The following is a 27,118-nucleotide window of genomic DNA, read 5'->3' as shown; positions in this document are numbered from 1 at the left end:
TTGGAATTTTTCCCGATTTTTTCCCGTTTTTCTCCCATTTTTTCACCATTTTCTCCTCTTTTTTGTTCCATTTTTTCTCCATTTTTTCTCCATTTTCCCCCAATTTTTTCTCCATTTTTTGCTCAATTTTTTTCCACCATTTTCCCATTTTTTTCACCATTTTTCTCCAATTTTTTCTCCATTTTTTCTCCATTTTCCCCCATTTTTGCTCCATTTTTTCTCCATTTTTCCCCCAATTTTTGCTCAATTTTTTCCACCATTTTTCCCACTTTCCTCCTTTTTTTTCACCATTTTTCTCCAATTTTTTCACCATTCTTTCGCATTTTTTCTCTATTTTTTCACCATTTTTTTCTCTAATTTTCCCCGATTTTTTCCCCATTTTTTTCACCATTCTTTCCTCATTTTTCCCATTTTTTCCACCATTTTTTCATTATTTTTCCCAATTTTTTCCACCACTTTTAACCCCCTTCATGCCCACGCTCACCCTCACCCCCAAGCCGCCATTTTTAACCCTTTCTCCCCCATTTCTCCCCCGTTTTTCGCCATTTTTTCACCGTTTTTTTTTCATTTTTTCGCCGTTTTTTCGCCATTTCTCCCCAATTTTTAACCCTTTCATGCCCCGGCCAGCGCCCTGAGCCAGCGGCCCGTCCTGTCCTGCGCCTCCTGCCACGAGAATTCAGCAGCGCCCCAAAACCGCCCCAAATCCGCTCCGGGCACCCCCATTTCCCCTCCTTTCACCCCCAGTTTTGTCCCCCATTTTTCCTGGATTTTTTTCCCGATTTTCTCCCATTTTTTCACCATTTTCTCCTCTTTTTTGTTCCATTTTTTCTCAATTTTTTCTCCATTTTTTTCTCCTTTTTTCTCCAATTTTTCCCCAATTTTTGCTCAATTTTTTTCTCCATTATTCCTCCAATTTTTCTCCATTTTTGCTCAATTTTTTCCACATTTTTCCCATTTTTTTCCTCCATTTTTCCCCAATTTTTGCTCAATTTTTTTCCCCAATTTTTCCCCATTTTTTCTCTATTTTTTCACCATTTTTTCTCATATTTTTCCCCATTTTTTCTCATTCTCCCATTTCACAATTTCCCCCATTTTTCCCATTTTTTCACACATTTTTTCCATTTTTCCACCACTTTTAACCCCTTCATGCCCACGCTCACCCTCACACCCCCAAGCCGCCATTTTTAACCCTTTCTCCCCCGTTTCTCCCTCATTTCTCCCCCGTTTTTCGCCATTTTTTTCACCGTTTTTTCCCCATTTCCTCCCATTTTTAACCCCTTCATGCCCACTCACCCTCACCCCCCAAGCCGCCATTTTTAACCCTTTCTCCCCCGTTTCTCCCCCGTTTTTCGCCATTTTTTCACCGTTTTTTCTCATTTTTTCACCATTTTTTCCCATTTTTTCCGCTTTTCTCCCCATTTCAGGCCCCGGCCAGTGCCCTGAGCCAGCGGCCCGTCCTGTCCCGCGCCTCCTGCCACGAGAATTCAGCAGCGCCCCAAAACCGCCCCAAATCCGCCCCCGGGCACCCCCATTTCCCCTCCTTTCACCCCCAGTTCTGTCCCCCATTTTTCCCTGATTTTTTCCCGATTTGTTCCTGTTTTTCTCCCATTTTTTCACCATTTTCTACCGGTTTTTGTTCCATTTTTTCACCATTTTCTCCTCTTTTTTTGTTCCATTTTTTCTCAATTTTTTCTCCATTTTTTCTCCATTTTTTCTCCAATTTTTCTCCATTTTTTGCTCAATTTTTTCCCCATTTTTTCCTATTTCTCTCCATTTTTTTCACCATTTTTTTCTCCATTTTTCTCCAATTTTTCTCCATTTTTTTGCTCAATTTTTTCCACCATTTTTCCCATTTTTCTCCATTTTTTTCTCCATTTTTCTCCAATTTTTTCACCTTTTTTTCTCCATTTTTTACCATTTTTTTCTCCCATTTTTCCTCCAAATTTTCTCCTAATTTTTCACCATTTTTTTCTCATTTTCCCATTCCACAATTCTCCCGTTTTTCCCAATTTTTCAGCAATTCCTCCCATTTTTAACCCCTTCATGCCCACACCCAACCTCACCCCCAAGCCGCCATTTTTAACCCTTTCTCCCCCATTTCTCCCCCGTTTTTCGCCATTTTTTCACCGTTTTTTCTCGTTTTTTCACATTTTCACCCCGTTTTTTCCCCTTTTCTCCCCATTTCAGGCCCCGGCCAGCGCCCTGAGCCAGCGGCCCGTCCTGTCCCGCGCCTCCTGCCACGAGAAGAGCGGCCAGGTAGCCGAGCTCCCGCCGGGCCTTGGCCGTTGCGGACGCTGAACGGGGCGTTGGCCACGGCCCACGTGTAGGGGTTCAGCAGCGGCGCCCAAACCACCCCGAATCGCCCCAAAAATCCGCTCCGGGCACCCCCATTTCCCCTCCTTTCACCCCCAGTTTCTGTCCCCCATTTTTCCTGGATTTTTTCCCGATTTTTTCCATTTTTTCACCATTTTCTCCTCTTTTTTGTTCCATTTTTTCTCCATTTTTCCCCAATTTTTGCCCAATTTTTTCCACCATTTTCCCCGTTTTTCTCCATTTTTTTCCCCATTTTTTCACCATTTTTTCGCAAATTTCTCTCAATTTTTTCCCCATTTTTTCTCAATTTTTTCTCCATTTTTTTCTCCATTTTTTCTCCATTTTTCTCCATTTTTTGCTCAATTTTTTCCACCATTTTTTCCCATTTTTCTCCATTTTTTTCACCATTTTCTCCTCTTTTTTGTTCCATTTTTTCTCCATTTTTTCTCCATTTTTTCTCCATTTTTCTCCAATTTTTCTCCATTTTTTGCTCAATTTTTTCCACCATTTTTCCCATTTTTCTCCATTTTTTTCACCATTTTTCTCCAATTTTTTCACCATTTTTCTCCTATTTTTTCACCATTTTTTCGCATTTTTTTCTCTATTTTTTCACCATTTTTTCTCATATTTTTCCCCATTTTTTCTCATTCTCCCATTCCACAATTTCCCCCATTTTTCCCATTTTTTCACCATTTTTCCCCAATTTTTTTCCTCCCATTTTTAACCCCTTCATGCCCACGCTCACCCTCACCCCCAAGCCGCCATTTTTAACCCTTTCTCCCCCGTTTCTCCCCCGTTTTTCGCCATTTTTTCACCGTTTTTTCTCGTTTTTTTCACCGTTTTTTCACCGTTTTTTCCCCTTTTCTCCCCATTTCAGGGCCCCGGCCAGCGCCCTGAGCCAGCGGCCCGTCCTGTCCCGCGCCTCCTGCCACGAGAAGAGCGGCCGGTAGCCGAGCTCCCGCCGGGCCTTGGCCGTGCGGACGCTGAACGGGGCGTTGGCCACGGCCCACGTGTAGGGGTTCAGCAGCGGGCGCCCAAACCACCCCGAATCGCCCCAAAATCCGCCCCGGGCACCCCCATTTCCCCTCCTTTCACCCCCAGTTCTGTCCCCCGTTTTTCCTGGATTTTTTCCCGATTTTTTCCCATTTTTTCACCATTTTCTACCCTTTTTTGTTCCATTTTTTCTCCATTTTTTCTCCATTTTTTCTCAATTTTTTCTCCAATTTTTCTCCATTTTTCTCCAATTTTTCTCCATTTTTTGCTCAATTTTTTTCACCATTTTTCCCCATTTTTCTCCAATTTTTTTCCCCAATTTTTGCTCAATTTTTTCTCCATTTTTCCCCAATTTTTTCCACCATTTTTCCAATTTTCTCCATTTTTTTCTCCATTTTTCTCCAAATTTTCTCCATTTTTTTCACCATTTTTCTCCAATTTTTTTCACCATTTTTCTCCAATTTTTTTCACCATTTTTTCTCTAATTTTCCCCCATTTTTTCTCATTTTCCCATTCCACAATTTCCCCCATTTTTCCCATTTTTTTCCAATTTTTTTCTACCACTTTTAACCCCTTCATGCCCACGCTCACCCTCATCCCCCAAGCCGCCATTTTTAACCCTTTCTCCCCCGTTTCTCCCCCGTTTTTCGCCATTTTTTTCACCGTTTTTTTCTCATTTTTTCACCGTTTTTTCCCGTTTTTTCCCCTTTTCTCCCCATTTCAGGCCCCGGCCAGCGCCCTGAGCCAGCGGCCCGTCCTGTCCCGCGCCTCCTGCCACGAGAAGAGCGGCCGGTAGCCGAGCTCCCGCCGGGCCTTGGCCGTGCGGGACGCTGAACGGGGCGTTGGCCACGGCCCACGTGTAGGGGTTCAGCAGCGGCGCCCCAAACCACCCCGAATCGCCCCAAAATCGCCGTCAGGGCCCCGTTGAGCCTGGCCAGGAGCCCCAGGAGGGTCTGGGGGATTCGGGGCGCCGCCCCCGGATGCCGGCGGGTTCCAGCAACCAAAGGGTGAAATCCTCGTAGGGCGCCCAGGGGGAGGGAGTCGGTGCAGAAGAAAAATTCGCCGCCCACCGAGAGGGGGCGGGCTGCGGGCGGCGCGGGCGGCCAGCACGTGCATCCACGCCACGTTACCTGGGAGGGGAAAGGACAAAAATTTGGGTGAAAATTGTGTTTTTCCCCCATTTTTTCTGGGTTTTTTTCCCTGGATTTTTTCCCCATTTTTTCCCCCATTTTTTTCCAGGTTTTCCCCCCATTTTTTCCTGGATTTTTTCCGTATATTTTTCAGGATTTTTTTCCCTCTTTTTTTCTCTTTTTTTTTTCTTTTTCTGCTTTATTTTCCCCCATTTTTTTCTGGATTTTTTTTTCCTGTTTTTTCCCAATTTTTTCCCCAATTTTTTCTGTTTTTTTTCCCCATTTTTTCTGGGTTTTCCCCCCATTTTTTTTCTGGATTTTTTCCCTATTTTTTCCCCATTTCTTTTCTGTTTTTTTTCCCTGGATTTTTTCCCTATTTTTCCCCATTTTTCCCCGTTTTTCCCTCATTTTTTCCCTGGTTTATTTTCCCTATTTTTCCCTATTTTTTCCCTATTTTTTCCCCATTTTCCCGGCTTTATTTTCCCCATTTTTTATTCTGGATTTTTTTCCCTATTTTTTCCGGGTTTTTCTCCCACTTTTTCCTGGATTTTTTCCCCATTTTTTCCCTATTTTTTGCCCATTTTCCCAGCTTTATTTTCCCCATTTTTTCCCCATTATTTCCCCCCATTTTTCCCATCCTCACCTGCACAGACCCGTCCGTGCTCGGCGTTCTGGGGCAGCGTCCGTGGGAGGAGCCCGCCCAGGTGTCCATTTTTCCCCATTTTTGCTGGGGTTTTCCCCCCATTTTTTCTGGTTTATTTTTTCCATTTTTTCTGCCTTTTTTCCCCATTTTTTCCAGGTTTTTTTCCCTGGTTTTCCCCCATTTTTTTCCCTATTTTTCCCCATTTTTTTTCCAGGTTTTTTCCCCATTTTTTTCCCCATTTTTTTTCTGGATTTTTTCCGTATTTTTCCTCATTTTTTTCCTCATTTTCCCCCCCTTTTTTCCTGGATTTTTCCCCATTTTTTCCTGGATTTTTTCCCCATTTTTCCCCCATTTTTTCCCGTATTTTTTCCCCATTTTCCCCATTATTTTCCCCATTTTTTCCCACCCTCACCCTGCACAGACCCGTCCGTGCTCGGCGTTCTGGGGGAGGCTCCGTGGGAGGCGCCTGCCCCAGGTGTCCATTTTCCCCCTTTTTTCCCCATTTTTCTGGGGTTTTTCCCCTTTTTTTTTCTGGGTTTTTTCCCCAATTTTTCTGGTTTATTTTCCTCATTTTTTCTGGGGTTTCCCCCATTTTTTCTGCTTTTTTTCTCGATTTTTTTCCGTGTTTTTTCCCCCATTTTTTCCTGGATTTTTCTCCTGCTTTATCCCTATTTTTCCCCATTTTTTCTGGGTTTTTTTCCTCCATTTTTTCTGGGTTTTTCCACCATTTTTTCCCTGTTTTTTTTCCCTGTTTTTCCCCCACTTTTTCCGTTTTTTTTCTCCATTTTTTCCTGGATTTTTTTCCCTGGTTTTCCCCCATTTTTTTCCCTATTTTTCCCCATTTTTCCAGCTTTATTTTTTCCCTATTTTTTCCCCCTTTTTTTCTCGGATTTTTTCCCCATTTTTTCCCTATTTTTCCCCATTTTTTTCCTGGATTTTTTTCCCTATTTTTCCCCCATTTTTCCAGCTTTATTTTCCCCATTTTTTCCTGGTTTATTTTCCCTATTTTTCCCTATTTTTTTCTCTATTTTCCCCCATTTTTTTCCTGGTTTATTTTCCCTATTTTTCCCCTATTTTTCCCCATTTTCCCGGCTTTATTTTTCCCCATTTTTCCCCCATTTTTTCTGCTTTATTTTCCCCCATTTTTTCCCCATTTTCCTGGATTTTTCCCCCATTTCCCTCACCTGCATAGACCCGCCCGTGCTCGGCGTTCTGGGGGAGGGTCCGTGGGAGGAGCCCGCCCAGGTGTCCTTTTTTCCCCATTTCTCCTGGGTTTTCCCCCCATTTTTTCTGGTTTATTTTCCCCATTTTTTCTGCTTTATTTTCCCCACTTTTTTCTGGTTTTTTTCCCCACTTTTTCTTGGTGTTTTTTCCCCCATTTTTTCTGGGTTTTTTTTCCCCATTTTTTCCTGGATTTTTTTCTCGATTTTTCCTGGGTTTTTTCCCCATTTTTTCCTGGATTTTTTCCCTGTTTTTTCCCCATTTTTTCCCCATTTTTTCTGGTTTTTTTCTCCATTTTTTCCAGATTTTCCCCCATTTTTTCCTAGATTTTTTTTCCTATTTTTCCCCCATTTTTTCCCTACTTTTCCCCATTTTTTCCATGTTTTTCCTATATTTTTTCCCCATCTTTTCCCTATTTCTCCCATTTTTTTCTGGATTTTTTCCGTATTTTTCCTTATTTTTTTCCCCCATTTTTTCCCTATTTTTTCCCTATTTTCCCCCATTTTCCCAGCTTTATTTTCCCCATTTTTTCCCGGATTTTTTCCCTATTTTCCCCCATTTTCCCCCCATTTTTCCAGCTTTATTTCCCCCATTTTTCCCCCATTTTTCCCCATTTTTTCCCCATTTATTTCCCCATTTTTCCCTCACCTGCGTAGACCCTTCCGTGCTCGGCGTTCTGTGGGAGGGTCCGTGGGAGGAGCCCGCCCAGGCCCCGCCCCCGGCGGTAAAAGAGCTCCAGGAGGGGGGGTGGCGCTCCCCGAAAATGCCCGTGGGGCGCAAGGGACAGCGTCACCAGCCGGCCGCCCCCCGAAATCTGGGAAAAATTCCATAAAAATCCCAAAATTCCTGAAATTCACATAATTCCCAAAAAAATCCCCAAAATTCTACTCGAAATCCCCAAAATTCTACTCAAAATCTGATTAATTCTACCCAAAATTCAGAGATTTCCACCCAAAAATCCCCAATTTTTTAACCCAAAATCCCCATCCCAAATCCCGAATTTTCCCACCCTTAAATCCCCAATTTTTGACCCCAAAATCCTGAATTTTTGACCTCAAAATCCTGAATTTTGACCCCAAAATCCCCAAATTTTTTAACCCAAATCCCCATCCCCAAACCCCCAATTTTCCCACCCTTAAATCCCCAATTTTTGACCCCAAAATCCCCAATTTTTTGCCCCAAAAACCCCAATTTTTTCCCCAAAAACCCCAATTTTAGACCCAAAATCCCAATTTTTGCCCAAAATTCCCGTTTTTTGCCCCAAAATTTGATTTTCTCACAGGTTTTCCATTGGCCTCCAGCAGCAGCCGCTCGGCCTGGGCCTTGCTCAGCGGGTACGGCTCCGAGTGCCGGCTCGGGTACGGCGACTCCTCGTCCCCCCTGCGCCCCAAAAACCCCAAAATTCACCCCAAAAATTCAGGGAAGCTCAAAAAATAAAAAATTCCGGTGAAATTCCCAAAAAATTCGGGGAAATTCTGCCCAAAAACGGCCAAAATCGACCAAGAAACGCCCGAAATTCCACGCTAAAATTCCTCATTTTGGGGCTTCAAAAAACCCCAAAAATTCCCAAAAATCCCAGAATATTCCCCCAAAAAAATCCCCAAAAATTTGGTGAAATTCTGCCCAAAAATGCCCCAGAAACACCCAAAATCCTGCCCTAAAATTCCTCATTTTGGGGCTTCAAAATCCCCCAAAATCACCCCAAAATCAGCACATTCCAAAAATCCCAAAAATCCCAGAAAATTCCCCCAAAAAATTCCCAAAAATTTTGGTGAAATTCTGCCCAAAAATGGCCAAAATTGACCAAGAAATGCCCAAAATCCCACCCTAAAATTCCTCATTTTGGGGGCTTCAAAAAACCCAAAAAATTCCCCAAAAATTGGGGAATCCCAAATTCCCAAAAATCCCAGAAAATTTCCCCAAAATATCCCAAAAATTTTGGTGAAATTCTGCCCAAAAATGGCCAAAATCGCTCCAGAAACGCCCAAAATCCCACCCTAAAATTCCTCATTTTGGGGCTTCAAAAAACCCCAAAATTCCCCAAAAATTGGGGAATCCAAAATTCCCAAAAATCCCAGAAAATTCCCCAAAAATTCCCCAAAATTTTGGTGAAATTCTGCCCAAAAAGGGCCAAAATTGCTTCTAAATTGCACCCTAAAATTCCTCATTTTGGGGTTCCAAAAACCCAAAAAATTCCCCAAAAATTGGGGGATCCCAAATTCCCAAAAATCCCAGAAAATTCCCCCAAAAAATCCCCAAAAATTTCGGGGAAATTCTGCCCAAAAAGGGCCAAAATCGCCCCAGAAATGCCCAAAATCCCGCCCTAAAATTCCTCATTTTGGGGCTTCAAAAAACCCAAAAATGACCCCAAAATTTGGGGAATCCAAAATTCCCAAAAATCCCAAAAAAAAATCCCTAAAAAATCCCAAAAAATTCAGTGAAATTCTGCCCAAAATTGCCCAAAATCGCTCCAGAAATGCCCAAAATCCCGCCCTAAAATTCCTCATTTTGGGGTTCCAAAAAACCCAAAATTCCCCAAAAATTGGGGATCCAAAATTCCCAAAAATCCCAAAAAAATCCCCCAAAAAATCCCCAAAATTTTGGTGAAATTCTGCCCAAAAAGAGCCAAAAATTGGAGTAATTTTCAGGATAATTTTGGCTCATTTTTGGTGGAAATTTTGGGGTAAATTTGGAGAATTTTTTGGGGAATTTTTTGGGGAATTTCAGAGGGAAATTCCGGGATATTTTTCAGGGTATTTTGGGTGAAATTTTGGGGTCAATAATTCCATTTTTGGGGCGATTTTTGAGTTTTTGGGGGATTTTTTGTGATTTTTTTTTGGCTTTTCGGGGGTTCTCACTCTGTTTTTGGGGTGTTTATTTTGATTTTTGGGGGGTTTTTGGGGTGGTTTTTGGGGTTTTCGGGGGCGCTGAGTCCATTTTTGGGGTGTTTTTTTGCCGTTTTTGGCCGTTTTTTTGGGGTTTTTTGGGGGGTTTTACCTGACGAAGGGATCCCCGCGGGTGTTGGGCCCCACGACCTCCATGCTGCTGGTGAAAATCAGCACCGGCACCCCCGAGGCCTGGCAGGCCCTGATCACGTTCTTGGTGCCTGAAAAAACCCCAAAATCACCCCAAAATTACCCCAAAATTATCCCCAAAATGTCCTGAAATCACCCCAAAAAAATCCCAAAAAAATCCCCCCAAAAATCCCAAAAATTCCCCCAAAAATCCCCCCGGCCTGGCAGGCCCTGATCACGTTCTTGGTGCCTGAAACAACCCCAAAATCACCCCAAAATTACCCCAAAAATATCCTGAAATTATCCTAAAAATATCCTGAAATTATCCCAAAAATGTCCTGAAAATACCCCAAAAAAACCCCAAAAAAATCCCCCCAAAAATCCCAAAAATCCCCCCAAAAATCCCCCCGGCCTGGCAGGCCCTGATCACGTTCCTGGTGCCTGAAAAAACCCCAAAATCACCCCAAAATTACCCCAAAAATATCCTGAAATTATCCTAAAAATATCCTGAAATTACCCCAAAAATATCCTGAAAATATCCCCAAAAATACCCTGAATTTACCCCAAAATTATCCTAAAAATATCCTGAAATTATCCTGAAATTATCCTGAAAATATCCTGAAAATACCCTGAAAATATCCCCAAAAATACCCTGAATTTACCCCAAAATTATCCTAAAAATACCCTGAAATTATCCTAAAAATATCCTGAAATTATCCTGAAATTATCCCAAAAATATCCCTGAAAAACCCCAAAAAAATCCCCCCAAAAATCCCAAAAATCCCCCCAGCCTGGCAGGCCCTGATCACGTTCTTGGTGCCTGAAAAAACCCCAAAATCACCCCAAAATTACCCCAAAAATATCCTGAAATTATCCTGAAATTATCCTGAAAATACCCTGAAATTACCCTAAAAATATCCTGAAAATATCCCCAAAAATACCCTGAATTTACCCCAAAAATATCCCCAAAAATATCCTGAAATTATCCTAAAAATATCCTGAAAATTCCCGGAAATTATCTTAAAATTCCCACAAGGATATCCCCAAAAATATTCCCAAAATTACCCCAAAAATATCCTGAAATTATCCTAAAAATATCCTGAAAATATCCTAAAAATACGCTGAAAATACCCTGAAATTATCTTCAAATTAACCCAAAAAATACCCCCAAAATTACCCCAAAATATCCTGAAAATGTTCTGAAATTATCCCCAAAAATATCCCTGAAAAACCCCCAAAAAATCCCCCCAAAAATCCCAAAAATCCCCCCGGCCTGGCAGGCCCTGATCACGTTCTTGGTGCCTGAAAAAAACCCAAAATCACCCCAAAATTACCCCAAAAATATCCTGAAATTATCCTAAAAATATCCTGAAATTACCCTAAAAATATCCTGAAAATATCCCCAAAAATATCCTGAATTTACCCCAAAAATATCCCCAAAAATATCCTGAAATTACCCTAAAAATATCCTGAAATTACCCTAAAAATATCCTGAAATTATCCTAAAAATACGCTGAATTTACCCCAAAAATAGCCCCAAAATACCCTGAAATTATCCTAAAAATATCCTGAAATTACCCTAAAAATATCCAGAAAATATCCCCAAAAATACCCTGAATTTACCCCAAAAATATCCTGAAATTATCCTAAAAATATCCTGAAAATATCCCCAAAAATACCCTGAATTTACCCCAAAAATATCCCCAAAAATATCCTGAAATTATCCTAAAAATATCCTGAAATGATCCTAAAAATATCCTGAAAATACCCTGAAATTATCTTCAAATTTACCCAAAAAATACCCCCGAAATTATCCCCAAAATTCCCCCAAAATATCCTGAAACTGTTCTGAAATTATCCCCAAAAATATCCCCAAAATATCCTGAAATCACCCCAAAAATATCCCTGAAAAACCCCCAAAAAAAATCCCCCCAAAAATCCCAAAAATCCCCCCAAAAATCCCCCCGGCCTGGCAGGCCCCTGATCACGTTCTTGGTGCCTGAAAAACCCCCAAAATCACCCCAAAATTACCCCAAAAATATCCCAAAAATATCCTGAAATTATCCTAAAAATATCCTGAAAATACCCTGAAATTATCTTAAAATTAACCCAAAAAATACCCCCAAAATTATCCCCCAAAAATACCAAAATTAGCACAAGATACCCTGAAATTATCCCAAAATTATCCCCAAAATTATCCTGAAATTATCCCCGAAATCTCCCCCAATTTCCCTGAAAATATCCCAAAAATATCCTGAAATAACCCCAAAATATCCCCAAATTATCTCAAATATATCCCCCCAAAAAGCCCTGAAATCATCCCAAAATATCCAGAAAATATCCCCAAAAAATATCCAGAAAATATCCCCAAATTATCCCCACAAATACCCTGAATTTACCCCAAAAATAGCCCCAAAATATCCTGAAATTATCCTAAAAATACCCTGAAATTATCCTAAAAATATCCTGAAATAACCCCAAAATATCCCCAAATTATCTCAGATATATCCCCCCAAAAAGCCCTAAAATCATCCCAAAATATCCTGAAAATATCCTAAAAATATCCTGAAAATACCCTGAAATTATCTTCAAATTAACCCAAAAAATACCCCCAAAATTATCCCCAAAATTACCCCAAAATATCCTGAAATTATCCTAAAAATATCCTGAAATTATCCCAAAAAATATCCTGAAAATACCCTGAATTATCTTCAAATTAACCCAAAAAATACCCCCAAAATTATCCCCCAAAAATACCAAAATTAGCACAAGATACCCTGAAATTATCCCAAAATTATCCTGAAATTATCCTGAAATTATCCCTGAAATCTCCCCCAATTTCCCTGAAAATATCCTGAAATTATCCTAAAAATATCCTGAAATTACCCCAAAAATATCCTGAAATTATCCCAAAAATATCCCCAAATTATCTCAAATATATCCCCCCAAAAAGCCCTAAAATCATCCCAAAATATCCTGAAAATATCCCCCAAAAAATATCCAGAAAATATCCCCAAAAATACCCTGAATTTACCCCAAAAATAGCCCCAAAAATATCCTGAAATTACCCCAAAAATATCCTGAAATTACCCCAAAAATATCCTGAAATTATCCTAAAAATACCCTTAAAATATCCTAAAAATATCCAGAAAATACCCGGAAATTATCTTAAAATTCCCACAAGGATATCCCCAAAAAATACCCCCAAAATATCCTGAAATCGCCCCAAAAATATCCCTGAAAAACCCCAAAAAAATCCCCCCAAAAATCCCAAAAATCCCCCCCAAAATCCCCCCGGCCTGGCAGGCCCTGATCACGTTCTTGGTGCCTGAAAAAACCCCAAAATCACCCCAAAATTACCCCAAAAATATCCTGAAATTATCCTAAAAATATCCTGAAATTATCCTAAAAATATCCTGAAAATATCCCCAAAAATATCCTGAATTTACCCCAAAAATACCCCAAAAATATCCTGAAATTATCCTGAAATTACCCTGAAATTATCCTAAAAATATCCTGAAAATACCCTGAAATTATCTTAAAATTAACCCAAAAAATACCCCAAAATCACCCCAAAATTACCCCAAAAATATCCTGAAATTATCCTGAAATTATCCTGAAAATACCCTGAAATTATCTTCAAATTAACCCAAAAAATACCCCCAAAATTATCCCCAAAATTCCCCCAAAATATCCTGAAACTGTTCCAAAATTATCCCCAAAAATATCCCCAAAATGTCCTGAAATCACCCCAAAAAAATCCCTGAAAAACCCCAAAAAAATCCCCCCAAAAATCCCAAAAATTCCCCCAAAAATCCCCCCGGCCTGGCAGGCCCTGATCACGTTCTTGGTGCCTGGAAAAACCCCAAAATCACCCCAAAATTACCCCAAAAATATCCTGAAATTATCCCAAAAATATGCTGAAATTATCCTAAAAATATCCCGAAATTATCCTGAAAATAGCCTAAAAATATCCTGAAAATATCCCCAAAAATACCCTGAATTTACCCCAAAATTATCCTAAAAATATCCTGAAATTATCCTAAAAATATCCTGAAATTACCCTAAAAATACCCTGAATTTACCCCAAAAATATCCTGAATTTACCCCAAAAATATCCCCAAAAATATCCTGAAATTACCTTAAAAATATCCTGAAATTACCCCAAAAATATCCAGAAAATATCCCCAAAAATACCCTGAATTTACCCCAAAAATATCCCCAAAAATATCCTGAAAATACCCTAAAAATACCCTTAAAATATCCTAAAAATACACCGAAAATACCCGGAAATTATCTTAAAATTCCCACAAGAATATCCCCAAAAAATACCCCCAAAATATCCTGAAATCGCCCCAAAAATATCCCTGAAAAACCCAAAAAAATCCCAAAAAAATCCCAAAAATTCCCCCAAAAATCCCCCCGGCCTGGCAGGCCCTGATCACGTTCTTGGTGCCTGAAAAACCCCAAAATCGCCCCAAAATTACCCCAAAAATATCCTGAAATTATCCTGAAATTATCCTAAAAATATCCTGAAATTACCCCAAAAATACCCTGAAAATATCTTAAAATTGCCACAAGAATATCCCCAAAATTACCCCAAAAATATCCTGAAATTATCCTAAAAATACGCTGAAATTACCCTAAAAATATCCTGAAATTATCCTAAAAATATCCTGAAATTATCCTGAAAATATCCTGAAAATATCCCCAAAAATACCCTGAATTTACCCCAAAAATATCCCCAAAAATATCCTGAAATTACCCTAAAAATATCCTGAAATTATCCTAAAAATATCCTGAAATTACCCCAAAAATATCCTGAAATTATCCTGAAAATATCCTGAAATTACCCCAAAAATATCCAGAAAATATCCCCAAAAATACCCTGAATTTACCCCAAAAATAGCCCCAAAATATCCTGAAAATATCCTAAAAATATCCTGAAATTACCCTGAAATTATCATAAAATTCCCACAAGAATATCCCCAAAAATACCCCCAAAATTCCCCCAAAATATCCTGAAACTGTTCTGAAATTATTCCCAAAAATATCCCTGAAAAACCCCAAAAAAATCCCCCCAAAAATCCCAAAAATCCCCCCGGCCTGGCAGGCCCTGATCACGTTCTTGGTGCCTGAAAAAAGCCCAAAATCACCCCAAAATTACCCCAAAAATATCCTGAAATTATCCTGAAATTATCCCGAAAATATCCGTGAAAAACCCCAAAAAAATCCCTGAAAAACCCAAAAATCCCCCCAAAAATCCCAAAAATTCCCCCAAAAATCCCCCCGGCCTGGCAGGCCCTGATCACGTTCTTGGTGCCTGAAAAAACCCCAAAATCACCCCAAAATTACCCCAAAAATATCCTGAAATTATCCTGAAATTATCCTGAAATTATCCCAAAAATACCCTGAAAATACCCTGAAATTATCTTCAAATTAACCCAAAAAAATACCCCAAAATTATCCCCAAAATTACCCCAAAAATATCCTGAAATTATCCTGAAATTATCCTAAAAATATCCTGAAATTACCCCAAAAATATCCTGAAATTATCTTCAAATTAACCCAAAAAATACCCCCAAAATCATCCCCCAAAAATACCAAAATTAGCACAAGATACCCTGAAATTATCCCAAAATTATCCCTGAAATTATCCCTGAAATCATCCTAAAAATATCCTGAAATTACCCCCAAAATATCCCCAAATTATCTCAAATATATCCCCCCAAAAAGCCCTAAAATCATCCCAAAATATCCTGAAAATATCCCCCAAAAATATCCTGAAAATATCCCCAAAAATACCCTGAATTTACCTCAAAAATACCCCAAAAATATCCTGAAATTATCCTAAAAATATCCTGAAATTATCCTAAAAATATCCTGAAATTACCCCAAAAATATCCTGAAATTACCCCAAAAATATCCTGAAAATATCCTGAAAATATCCCAAAAATACCCTGAAATTATCTTAAAATTCCCACAGGAATATCCCCAAAAAATACCCTAAAAATATCCTGAAATCACCCCAAAAATATCCCTGAAAAAACCCCAAAAAAATCCCAAAAATCCCAAAAAACCAGTATAAACCAGTATAAACCAGTATAAACCCAGTATAAACCAGTATAACCCAGTATAAACCAGTATATCCCAGTATATCCCAGTATAACCCAGTATAACCCAGTATAACCCAGTATATCCCAGTATATCCCAGTATAACCCAGTATATCCCAGTATATCCCAGTATAACCCAGTATATCCCAGTATAACCCAGTATATCCCAGTATAACCCAGTATAACCAGTATATCCCAGTATACCCCAGTATAACCCAGTCCAAACCAGTCCAAACCAGTATAAACCATTAACCCCTCCCAGTATATCCCAGTCCAACCCATTACAAACCAGTACAAACCAGTATAAACCAGTATAACCCAGTCCAAACCAGTATAAACCATTAACCCCTCCCAGTCCAACCCATTACAAACCAGTATAACTCAGTATAACCCAGTATAAACCAGTATAAACCAGTATAACCCAGTACAAACCAGTATATCCCAGTATAACCCAGTTTACCCCATTAACCCCTCCCAGTATAACCCAGTATAACCCAGTATAAACCATTAACCCCTCCCAGTCCAACCCATTACAAACCAGTATAACCCATTACAAACCAGTATAAACCAGTACAAACCAGTTTACCCACCCAGCACATTGACTCTGGCCACGGCCTCGGCGCTGCAGCGCCCCCACACGTCCACCAGGGCGGCGCTGTGGAAAACAACGGCGGCGCCGCCGAACGCGGCTCGGAGAGCGCCCAAATCGGTGACGTCACCGCGCAACAGACGCACCCGCGAGCCTGGGGGGGCGAAATTGATAAAATTTAAGCAAAATTAAAGAAATTTGACCCGAAATTTAAAAAAAAAAAACAAAAAAATCGACCCAAAATGAAGAAAAATCGAGGCAAAAATGGCGCCCGGAGCCTCGAAATCGGTGACGTCACCGCGTAAAGGGCGGATACGGGAGCCTGGAGGGGTAAAAATTGATAAAATTGAACCGAAATTCAGGAAATTTAACCCAAAATTTATGAAATTTAAGCCGAAATTAAAAAAAAAAATTTACCCAAAGAAACCGCCCCAAAATGAAGAAAAATCCACCCAAAAATGGCGCCCGGAGCGCCGAAATCGGTGACGTCACCGCGGAACCGCCGGACCCGCGAGCCTGAGGGGGGTGAATTTATAAAATTTATAAAATTGAACAGAAATTTATGAAATTTAACCCAAAATTTATGAAATTTAAGCCGAAATTAAAAAAAAAAAACCCACCAAAAATTGACCCAAAAAACCGCCCCAAAATGAACAAAAATCCACCCAAAAACGGAACCCAGAGCCCCGAAATCGGTGACGTCACCGCGGAAAGGGCGGACCCGCGAAGGCTGGGGGGTAAAATTTATAAAATTGAACCGAAATTCATGAAATTTAACCTGAAATTTATGAAATTTAAGCCGAAATTAAAAAAAAAACAACACCAAAAATTTACCCAAAAAACCGCCCCAAAATGAAGCCAAAAATGGCGCCCAGAGCCCCGAAATCGGTGACGTCACCGCGCAACAGCCGCACCCGCGAGCCTGAGGAGGGGTGAATTTAAAAAATTGATAAAATTGAACCGAAATTCAGGGAATTGAACCCGAAATTTAAAAAAAAAACAACAAAAATCGACCCAAAATGAAGAAAAATCGAGGCAAAAATGGCGCCCAGAGCGCCGAGATCGGTGACGTCACCGCGCAAAGGGCGGATACGGGAGCCTGGAGGGGTAAAAATTGATAAAATTGATAAAATTGAACCGGAATTCAGGAAATTTAACTAAAAATTTTTAAAAAAAAACCAAAATTTACCCAAAAAAACCGCCCCAAAATGAACAAAAATCCACCCAAAAACGGAACCCAGAGCCCCGAAATCAGCACGGAACCGCCGGACCCGCGAGGCTGGAGGGGGAAATTGATAAAATTGAACAGAAATTCAGGAAATTTAACCCAAAATTTTTTAAATAATTAACCTAAAATATAAAAGAAGTAATAAAAATCACCCCAAAAATCCCCTAGAATTTAGACATTGGCATTTTGGCATTTTGAGGCGGATTTGAGGGCAAATTTTGGGAGATTTTTGGGGATAAATTCAGGAATTTTGGGGAGATTTCTGGGGTGAATTTTTGGGCTGAATTCAGAGGATTTTGGGATGAAATTTGGGTCAATTTTTGGGGCATTTTTGGGGTTAAATTGGTGAAATTTTGAGGGGATTTTTGGGCTGAATTCCGGGGATTTTGGGGGGAATTTTTGGGTTGAATTTTTGGCATTTTGGGGCAGATTTTTGGGGTGAATTCAGAGGGTTTTGGGGCGGATTTTTGGGATTAAATTAGGGAATATTGGGGTGAATTTTTGGCATTTTGGGGTGGATTTTTGGGGCGAATTTGGGGGAATTTTTGAAATGAATTTTTGAGGTGAATTTGGGGGGTTTTGGGGCGGATTTTTGGGATTAAATTAGGGAATATTGGGGGGATTTTTGGGGTGAATTTGGGGGCATTTTTGGGGTTAAATTCAGGAATTTTGGGGGGATTTTTGAGGTGAATTTGGGGGGGTTTGGGGTGGATTTTTGGGATTAAATTCAGGAATTTTGGGGGGATTTTTGGGGTGAATTTTTGGCATTTTGGGGCGGATTTTTGGGGTGAATTTGGGGGCATTTTTGGGGTTAAATTCAGGAATTTTGGGGGGATTTTTGAGGTGAATTTGGGGGGGGTTTGGGGTGGATTTTTGGGATTAAATTCAGGAATTTTGGGGGGATTTTTGGGGTGAATTTTTGGCATTTTGGGGCGGATTTTTGGGGCGAATTTTTGGCATTTTGGGGTGAATTTTTGAGGTGAATTTGGGGGGTTTTGGGGCGGATTTTTGGGGTGGATTTGAGGGCATTTTTGGGGTTAAATTCAGGAATTTCGGGGGGATTTTTGAGGTGAATTTTTGGCATTTTGGGGCGGATTTTTGAGGTGAATTTTTGGCATTTTGAGGTGGATTTTTGGAGTGAATTTGGGGGCATTTTTGGGGTTAAATTCAGGAATTTTGGGGGGATTTTTGGGGTGAATTTTTGGCATTTTGGGGCGGATTTTTGGGGGGGATTTGGGGGCATTTTTGGGGTTAAATTCAGGGAATTTTGGGGTTCATTTTTGAGGTGAATTTTTGGCATTTTGGGGTGAATTTTTGAGGTGGATTTTTGGCATTTTGGGGCAGATTTTGAGGTGAACTTGGGGGTATTTTTGGCGTTAAATTCTGGAATTTTGGGTGGATTTTTGGGGTGAATTTTTGGCATTTTGAGGCGAATTTTTGAGGTGAATTTTTGGCACTTTGGGGCGGATTTTTGGGGTGAATTTGGGGGCATTTTTGGGGTTAAATTCTGGAATTTTGGGGGGATTTTTGAGATGAATTTTTGGCATTTTGGGGCGGATTTTTGGGGCGAATTCGGGGTTTTTTGGGGGGCTCACGGTGCCTCTCGGGGACCAGTTCGATGTCGGGCTCGAGGTCGAGGATCCGCAGCTCCCGAAGCTCCGGCTCCCAATCCAGCAGCACCTGCGCCAGGTGGGAGCCCAGGAACCCCGAGCCCCCGGTGACCACCATCACCAGGCCCTGCCAAAATGCCAAAATTCACCGGGGAATGGTCAAAAAGGCAAAAAAACCCCGAAAAAATCCACCCAGGAATGGCCAAAATCCCAAAAAACCCCGAAAAAATCCACCCAGGAATGGTGAAAATCCAAAAAAACCCCTAAAAAATCCACCCAGGAATGGCCAAAATCCCAAAAAACCCCGAAAAATCCACCCAGGAATGGTGAAAATATCAAAAAACCCCGAAAAAATCCACCCAGGAATGGCCAAAATACCGAAAAATCCCCAAAAAAAACAGCCAAAAAATGCACCTGGGAATGGCCAAAATCCCAAAAAAAACCCCAAAAAAAACCCCGAAAAAATCCACCCAGGAATGGTGAAAATCCCAAGAAAAACCCCAAAAAAATCCACCCAGGAATGGCGAAAATCCAAAAAAACCCCGAAAAAATCCACCCAGGAATGGCCAAAATCCCAAAAAACCCCGAAAAAATCCACCCAGGAATGGCCAAAATCCCAAAAAAAAACACCCCAAAAAATCCCAAATTTTGCCCCAAAATTCATTCCGGAACCTGAAGCCCAGATTCTCCCCAGGATCCCAAAATTTCATTTTCAGACCCCAAAAATCCCCAAATCCCCCCCAAAATTCGCTTTGAAGTCCCAAAATCCCCCCAAAAATTCCAGCCAAAGTTCACTTTTGAGTCCCAAAAATCTCCCCCAAAAAATAAAATAAAAATCAAAAAATTGCATCAAAGTTTCACTTTAATGTCCCAAAAATTCCCCAAAAATCCTCCCCCCAAAAAAATCCCAAAATTTCACTTAAAAGTCCCAAAAAATCTCAAAAAAATCCCAAATTCCGCCCCAAATTCACTTTTTGAACCCCAAAATTCCCCAATCCGCCCCAGTTTCCCCTCCCCCACCCGGAAGTGGCTCCGAACTTTTCCCGAATCTCCCAAAATTCCCCAAAATCCCCAAAAATTCCCCAAAAATTCCCCAATTTCCCCTCCCCCTCCCCTACCTCCGCCATGGCCCCGCTGCCGCCCCTCCCCCACCCGGTTTTGGGGCGATTTCCCGGGAATTTGGGGAGGCCCCGCCCCCTTTGGGTGGGGGTGGGGGCGGGGCCAAAGCCGGAAAGGAGGAGCCAAAAAAAAAATCGGGAATTTTGGGGGAGAAATTCGGGAATTTGGGGGGGTTTTAAAAAATGGCAATTTTTAGGGGGAAATTTGGGGATTTTGAGGGAAAATTTGGGAATTTTGTGGGGATATAATGAAAAAAACTGGGATGTTTCACGAAATTATGGAATTTTGGTGAGAAAATTGGGGATTTTGGGGGAAATTTGGCGGAAAATCGGGAATTTTGGGGGGAAAAAAAAATCGGGATTTTGGGGAAAATCAAAGAGAAGCGTTGGGAGTCCTCCGAGCGGGACAGAGCGGCTCCAACCGGAAGTGGCCACAAAGGGAAAGCCAAAATGGCGGCGCGGCCCGGAAGTTACCATAGAGACGCTGAGGGCTCGTTAAGCGTAACGGGAGCCGCTGCTCAAAACGCTGAAGGAGAAGAAAGAGGACCCAAAAAAAGCCCCAAAAAGGAGAAATCGTGACGCAATCGTGACGGAATGGTGACGTCAAGCCGGATTTAGAGGCAGTTTTGGGTTTAAATTCGCGTTTTTTGTGACTTTTCCCCCTCCGGCCGGCTGCGGTTTTACCGCCCACTTCCGCTTGGTGCCGCTTCTATTCCCTTCCCCCCGCGCTCACTTCCGGTGCGGCCCGCTGCGTTCCGCCCGCGGTGAGTCCCAAAATCGGCCGATTTTCACCGTTTTTTCACCGATTTTCCCCATTTTTTTTTTTGGACCAGTGTCCACTCTGTGGCCGGACGATGCCCCAGCCCCTCCGGCCACGTCCGGCCGAGCGCGTCCGGCAGCGCTGGCGGCGTTTGCGGCGGGCGGCCCGGGCGCTGGTGCTGGAGAACGCGGCCCTGTGCGACGAACTGGCCCGGCTGGAGGCCAAGTGGACACTGGCCAGGGGTCAGCGGCGATTCCTGCTCGGACGCCTGCTCGGACACCGCAGTGGTCACTCGGCGCCTCCGGCCACGGCCACAGCAGAGGTCAAGCGGCCAAAAAGGGCGCGGCCGGCCGGGGGGCGGGGCCGGGGAGGAAGGGGCGGGGCCAGGGAGGAGCAGTGGTCAGCGGGGGAGAAGAGTGACCAGTGGTCAGTTGGGGAGAAGAGTGACCAGTGGTCAGCAAATCCGAAAAATGACCAATGGTCAGCGGGATCGAAGAGTGACCAGTGGTCAGCAAACCCAAAAAAATGACCAGTGGTCAGCGGGATCGAAGAGTGACCAATGGTCAGCAAGCTCCAAAAATGACCAGTGGTCAGCAAGCTGCAAGAGTGACCAGTGGTCAGCAGGGCCCAAGGATGACCAGTGGTCAGTGGCGGTGAAGAAGGAGCAGTGGTCACCCGAAACGAAGAGTGACCAGTGGTCAGCAGGGCCCAAGGATGACCAGTGGTCAGCGGGGCCGAAGAGTGACCAGTGGTCAGCAGGGCCCAAGGATGACCAATGGTCAGTGGAGGTCAAGCAGGAGCAGTGGTCACCAGACTCCAAGAGTGACCAGTGGTCAGCGGGGGTGAAGATCGAGCAGTGGTCACCCAGCTCCAAGAATGACCAGTGGTCAGCAGAATCCAAGAATGACCAGTGGTCAGCGGAGGCGAAGAGTGACCAATGGTCAGCAGGGCCCAAGAGTGACCAGTGGTCAGCGGAGGTCAAACAGGAGCAGTGGTCACCCAGCTCCAAGAGTGACCAGTGGTCAGCGGAGGTGAAGATCGAGCAGTGGTCACCCAGCTCCAAGGATGACCAGTGGTCAGCAGAATCCAAGAATGACCAGTGGTCAGTCGGCTCCAAGAATGACCAGTGGTCAAGCGGGCTCCGGCCGGGAGATGACCACAGGCCTGAGGGCGGCGCTGACCGCTCGGGGCGGCCGGAGGAGGACGAGGAGGACGAGGATGACCACGAGGATGACCACGAGGATGACCACGATGACCACGAGGATGAGGAGGACGAGGATGAGGAGGACGAAGGCCCCGCTCCGGCCTTTGGCCACTCCGGCCTCTTCCTGGGCAGCCCGGCCGGCTCGGATGAGTGACCACCAATAAATGACCGCTGGCCGGAGTGGCCGGAGGGGCTTTGGTCACTTTGTGGTGTGGTTTGGGTGTGATTGGGGGGGGGGTGGGATGACCAAATGACCACCCCTAATGACCACTGACCACTGGGATGACCACTGACCACCCCTAATGACCACTGACCACCCCTAATGACCACTGACCACTGGGATGACCACTGACCACTGGGATGGCCACTGACCACTCCCAATGACCATTGACCACTGGGATGACCACTGACTGCCCTGAGTGACTACTGACCACCCCACTGACCCCCTGACCACTCCCAATGACCACTGACCATTGGTCACTCCTTGACCATTCCCACTGACCCCTGACCACCCACTGACCACTCCAATGACCACTGACCACCATTTGTCCACCCTGAATGACCACTGACCATCCCACTGACCCTTGGTCACTCCTTGACCACTCCCTATGGCCACTGACCATTGGTCACTCCTTGACTATTCCCACTGACCACCCCAATGACCACTGACCACCCTGAGTGACCACCGACCACCCCAGTGACCCCTTGCCCACCCCGAATCACCACTCCAAATGACCAAATGACCAAATGACCACATCTCACACCTTTATTGACCGCTGTCCGTCGCGTCCGGAGCCGAGTGACCGCCGGGAGTGACCGCCGGGATGTCCTGGACGTTGTGGACGATGGCGTGGACGTCCGGCCACTCGGCCAGAGCGCGGAGCAGCCGCTCGGCCGCGGCCCTCGGACCGTCCGGCAGGGCCAGCGCTGACCGCGGCCGGAACTGGACGGCGGCCGCAATCGGCCGGAGCCCTGCGGCCACCAGGCCCTGCCGGACACTGCCCAGGGCCGAGGGCGCGCACAGGAACTGCGGACAGGGCAAAGGGCAAAGGTCAGCGGGCACTCGGGGGGGTCAAGGGGTCAGTGGGAGTGGTCAGGAAGTGACCAGTGGTCAGTGGGAGTGGTCATTGGGCTGGTCAAGGGGTCATCAAGGGGGTCAAGGGGTCATTGGGGTGGTCAGTGGTCATTCAGGGTGGTCAAGGGGTCAATGGAAAGGTCAAGGGGTCAGTGGGAGTGGTCAGTGAGTGGTCAAGGGGTCAGTGGGAAGGGTCAAGGGGTCACTCAGGGTGGTCACCAGTCACTGTCCACTCCCAGAAGTGACCAATGACCACCAGGGGGACACTCAAGCAGTGACCGCAGAGTGACCACTGCAGTGGTCATCCACAGAATAACCGCAGAGTGACCACAGCTGTGGTCACCACAGAGTGACCGCAGAGTGACCACAGCTGTGGTCATCCACAGAGTGACCACAGAGTGACCACGGCTGTGGTCATCCACAGAGTGACCGCAGAGTGACCACAGCTGTGGTCATCCACCCACCTGGATCTCGTCTCCGGCCGTGGTCACGTCCTGGGCTCCGGCCACTGCGGCCACGTCCAGCGCGGCCTCCAGGCCCAGCGTCCGGCCGGACACTCGGACCACGCCCACGGCCTGGAACTCGGGGTGGACATCAGGGGTCAGCGCGGCCCTGAGTGACCAATGGACAGCGGTCAGTGTGGTCATTCAGTGGTCACTCATTGGTCACCCAGCACTCAGTTGTCCCCCCCCATAGGGGTCAGTGGTCACTCAGTGGTCACTCGCACTGACCCGTGGCGTTGCAGCAGTGTCCGCAGCTCGGCCTGGCTCCGCCGGACGTTGTCGGTTCGGACGTCCAGCAGCACGAGTGACCCCCCCGGGCCCCGAGCGGTCAGCAGCAGCGGCGCCGCCCCGGCCGGACGCTCCTGCGGCCGGAGAGAGGGGTCAGAGGTCACTCAATGGTCAGTCAATGGTCAGTGGTCACTCAGAGCGGTCAGCAGCAGCGGCGCCGCCCCGGCCGGACGCTCCTGCGGCCGGAGAGAGGGGTCAGAGGTCACTCAATGGTCAGTGGTCACTCAGAGCGGTCAGCAGCAGCGGCGCCGCCCCGGCCAGACGCTCCTGTGGCCGGAGAGAGGGGTCAGAGGTCACTCAGTGGTCACTCAGTGGTCAGTCAATGGTCAGTCAATGGTCAGAGGTCACTCAGTGTCCACAAGAATGGTCATTGGTCAGTCAAGGGTCACTCAGTGGTCACTCAATGGTCACTGAATGGTCACTCAATGGTCACTCAGTGGTCAGCCATTGCTCAGTGGTCACTTAGTGGTCAGCCATTGGTCAGTCATTGGTCACTCAGTAGTCATTGACCCCCCATGTGGGCGTGGTTATGCAAATCAGCCCCATTACATCACCTTTATGGCTCCACCCCCACCCCACCTTTGGGCCTAAAGGGGCGGGGCTATGCAAATTAACCAAATTACATCATCCTTCTCACTTCCTAGCCCCTCCTCCAGCTCAATATTTACATAAAGGGGCGCGGCTATGCAAATTAACACCATTACATCACCGTGTGTGGTTTCAGGACCCCGCCTCCAGCCTGGTTTTGCATAAAGGGGCGTGTCTATGCAAATTAACACCATTACATCATCCTTACTGTTCTCAGCTCCGCCCCAGGGACCTTTTATGGTGAAGGGGTGTGGCTATGCAAATGAGGCAATGATGTCATCGTTTAATTCCCATTGGATGGGGGATGGTCAGTGGTCACTCAGGGATGGTCAGTGGTTACTCAGGGACGGTCACTCAGGGGTCACTCAGGGATGGTCACTCAGGGTCAGGGGTCATTCAGGGACCATTCAGGGATGGTCAGTGGTCACTCAGGGGTCACTCAGTGGTCACTCAGTGGTCAGGGGTCATTCAGGGACCATTCAGGGATGGTCAGTGGTCACTCAGGGGTCACTCAGTGGTCACTCAGGGGTCACTCACCCGCACTGACCGCAGCGCCCCCTCGATGGTGGCCTTGGGCACGTTCAGTGTCCGGCACTGGGGGGTCAGTGGTCACTCAGGGAAGGTCAGTGGTCACTCAGGGATGGTCAGTGGTCACTCATTGGTCACTCAGTGGTCACTCACCCGCACTAACCGCAGCGCCCCCTCGATGGTGGCCTTGGGCACGTTCAGTGTCCGGCACTGGGGGGTCAGTGGTCACTCATTGGTCACTCAGTGGTCACTCACCCGCACTGACCGCAGCGCCCCCTCGATGGTGGCCTTGGGCACGTTCAGTGTCCGGCACTGGGGGGTCAGTGGTCACTCAGGGATGGTCAGTGGTCACTCAGGGGTCACTCAGTGGTCACTCAGTGGTCAGGGGTCATTCAGGGACCATTCAGGGATGGTCAGTGGTCACTCAGGGGTCACTCAGTGGTCACTCAGGGGTCACTCACCCGCACTGACCGCAGCGCCCCCTCGATGGTGGCCTTGGGCACGTTCAGTGTCCGGCACTGGGGGGTCAGTGGTCACTCATTGGTCACTCAGTGGTCACTCACCCGCACTGACCGCAGCGCCCCCTCGATGGTGGCCTTGGGCACGTTCAGTGTCCGGCACTGGGGGGTCAGTGGTCACTCAGGGGTCACTCAGTGGTCACTCAGTGGTCACTCACCCGCACTGACCGCAGCGCCCCCTCGATGGTGGCCTTGGGCACGTTCAGTGTCCGGCACTGGGGGGTCAGTGGTCACTCAGGGATGGTCAGTGGTCACTCAGTGGTCACTCAGGGGTCACTCAGGGATGGTCAGTGGTCACTCAGTGGTCACTCAGTGGTCACTCACCCGCACTGACCGCAGCGCCCCCTCGATGGTGGCCTTGGGCACGTTCAGTGTCCGGCACTGGGGGGTCAGTGGTCACTCAGGGATGGTCAGTGGTCACTCAGTGGTCACTCAGGGGTCACTCAGGGATGGTCAGTGGTCACTCAGTGGTCACTCAGGGGTCACTCACCCGCACTGACCGCAGCGCCCCCTCGATGGTGGCCTTGGGCACGTTCAGTGTCCGGCACTGCGCCACCACGGCCGCCAGCCCCGGGTTCAGCGCCGGATCCGCGCCGCCCTCTGTCGGGACATGTCGCGATATATCGCGATAGAGCAGCGTCCCCATAGCCCCGTATCGTGATATCCCGACAGCCCAGTGTCCCAATATCGCGATATCCCGGTGTCCCAACAGCCCCATATCGCGATATCCCGACAGCCCGATGTCCCCATACCCCAATATCCCAATATCGCGATACCCCAGTGTCCCATCACCCCCTTCTCCCCTTCTATCGCGATATCCCAGTGTCCCATCAGCCCCTCCTCCTCCTCTATCGCGACACCCCCTGCTCCCCTCCCACCCCTTCCTCCCCCTGTCCCCTCCACCCCCCCCATATCGCGATATCCCCCCTCTATTACGACATCCCCATGCACCCCCACCCCCTCCTCCCCCTCTGTCGCGACACCCCCGCGTCCCCCTCACCCCCCCTCCCTATCGCGACACTCCGGCGCCACCTCTGGCCGCCGCCCGCAGCATCCGCGCCATTTTCTCCAGCAGGCGGCTCCGCTCCGCGTCCCGCGGCCCCTTCACGTTGCGCACCTTGGACCAGCGGTTGTGCCCGGCCATGGCCCGCACCGGGACCGGAACCGGAACCGGAGCCGGCACCGGAACCACCCCGGGGCTCCCCGGGACCCGGCACGGGCCGAGGCAGCCCCGCAGAGGGGCCCGGAGCGGCGGCGGGAGCAGCCCCGGGACCCGCAGAACGGGAGCCGCCATTTTGTGGCGGCACTTCCGCCTTCTTCCTCTCCCCTCACGGGTTCTACTTCCGGCGCGGCGCAGGGAAATGTGGGTAAAGGCATGATTTGCATAGCCACGCCTCCTCGCTGTATAAACAGCTGTCTGGGGGTAATGGTGATTTGCATAACCACGCCCCGCCAGAAACGCCGTATTCGCGTTAACGGCGCCCCTTTGCAAAACCGGGCACCCTTTAGAAACGCATTAATTAGTGTATAACGAGCTGATTTGCATGGCCACGCCCCTCCCGGTCTCCCCGGGACCCGGCACGGACCGGGACAGCCCCGCAGAGGGGCCCGGAGCGGCGGGAGCAGCCCCGGGACCCGCAGAACGGGAGCCGCCATTTTGTGGCGGCACTTCCGCCTTCTT

The 27,118-nt window shown here is 46.0% G+C and overlaps 1 protein-coding gene across 2 annotated transcripts; it reads right to left on the bottom strand.

Annotated features, from left to right (window-relative positions):
- Positions 1 to 4,023: 4,023 nt before the first annotated feature.
- On the bottom strand, positions 4,024 to 27,118 carry LOC141731687 (translational activator of cytochrome c oxidase 1-like). 2 transcript variants are annotated; one of them, XM_074558132.1, is made up of 10 exons: positions 26,470 to 27,113; positions 25,928 to 26,037; positions 23,744 to 23,877; positions 23,477 to 23,624; positions 18,841 to 18,982; positions 16,019 to 16,171; positions 9,298 to 9,406; positions 7,581 to 7,680; positions 6,949 to 7,114; positions 4,024 to 4,436 (listed from the first exon to the last, which is right to left on the bottom strand). In XM_074558132.1, exons 1-10 carry the CDS (start codon positions 26,729 to 26,731, stop codon positions 4,174 to 4,176), a joined length of 1,587 nt encoding a protein of 528 aa, XP_074414233.1. In that variant the 5' UTR covers positions 26,732 to 27,113; the 3' UTR covers positions 4,024 to 4,173. The 2 variants fall into 2 exon arrangements, with proteins under 2 accessions (XP_074414233.1, XP_074414234.1); XM_074558133.1 differs by lacking the exons at positions 4,024 to 4,436; positions 7,581 to 7,680 and having other exon boundaries at positions 26,470 to 27,118.

The sequence above is a fragment of the Zonotrichia albicollis genome, chromosome 24 (genome assembly GCF_047830755.1).
Source record: "Zonotrichia albicollis isolate bZonAlb1 chromosome 24, bZonAlb1.hap1, whole genome shotgun sequence".
NCBI classification, from domain to species: domain Eukaryota; kingdom Metazoa; phylum Chordata; class Aves; order Passeriformes; family Passerellidae; genus Zonotrichia; species Zonotrichia albicollis.
Note: the sequence above shows the minus strand (reverse complement) of the source record. Positions and strands in the feature narration are given on the sequence as shown.

Excerpts from the sequence above, each read along its gene's own strand:
- LOC141731687 (XM_074558132.1), bottom strand. The coding sequence starts at position 26,731 with ATGGCGGCTCCCGTTCTGCGGGTCCCGGGGCTGCTCCCGCCGCCGCTC. Across the intron at positions 18,983-23,476 it reads CGGCCGGAGACGAGATCCAG|GGCCTGGTGATGGTGGTCAC; the intron begins GTGGGTGGATGA and ends GCATTTTGGCAG. Across the intron at positions 7,115-7,580 it reads TGGAGGCCAATGGAAAACCT|ATTTCGGGGGGCGGCCGGCT; the intron begins GTGAGAAAATCA and ends AATTTTTCCCAG.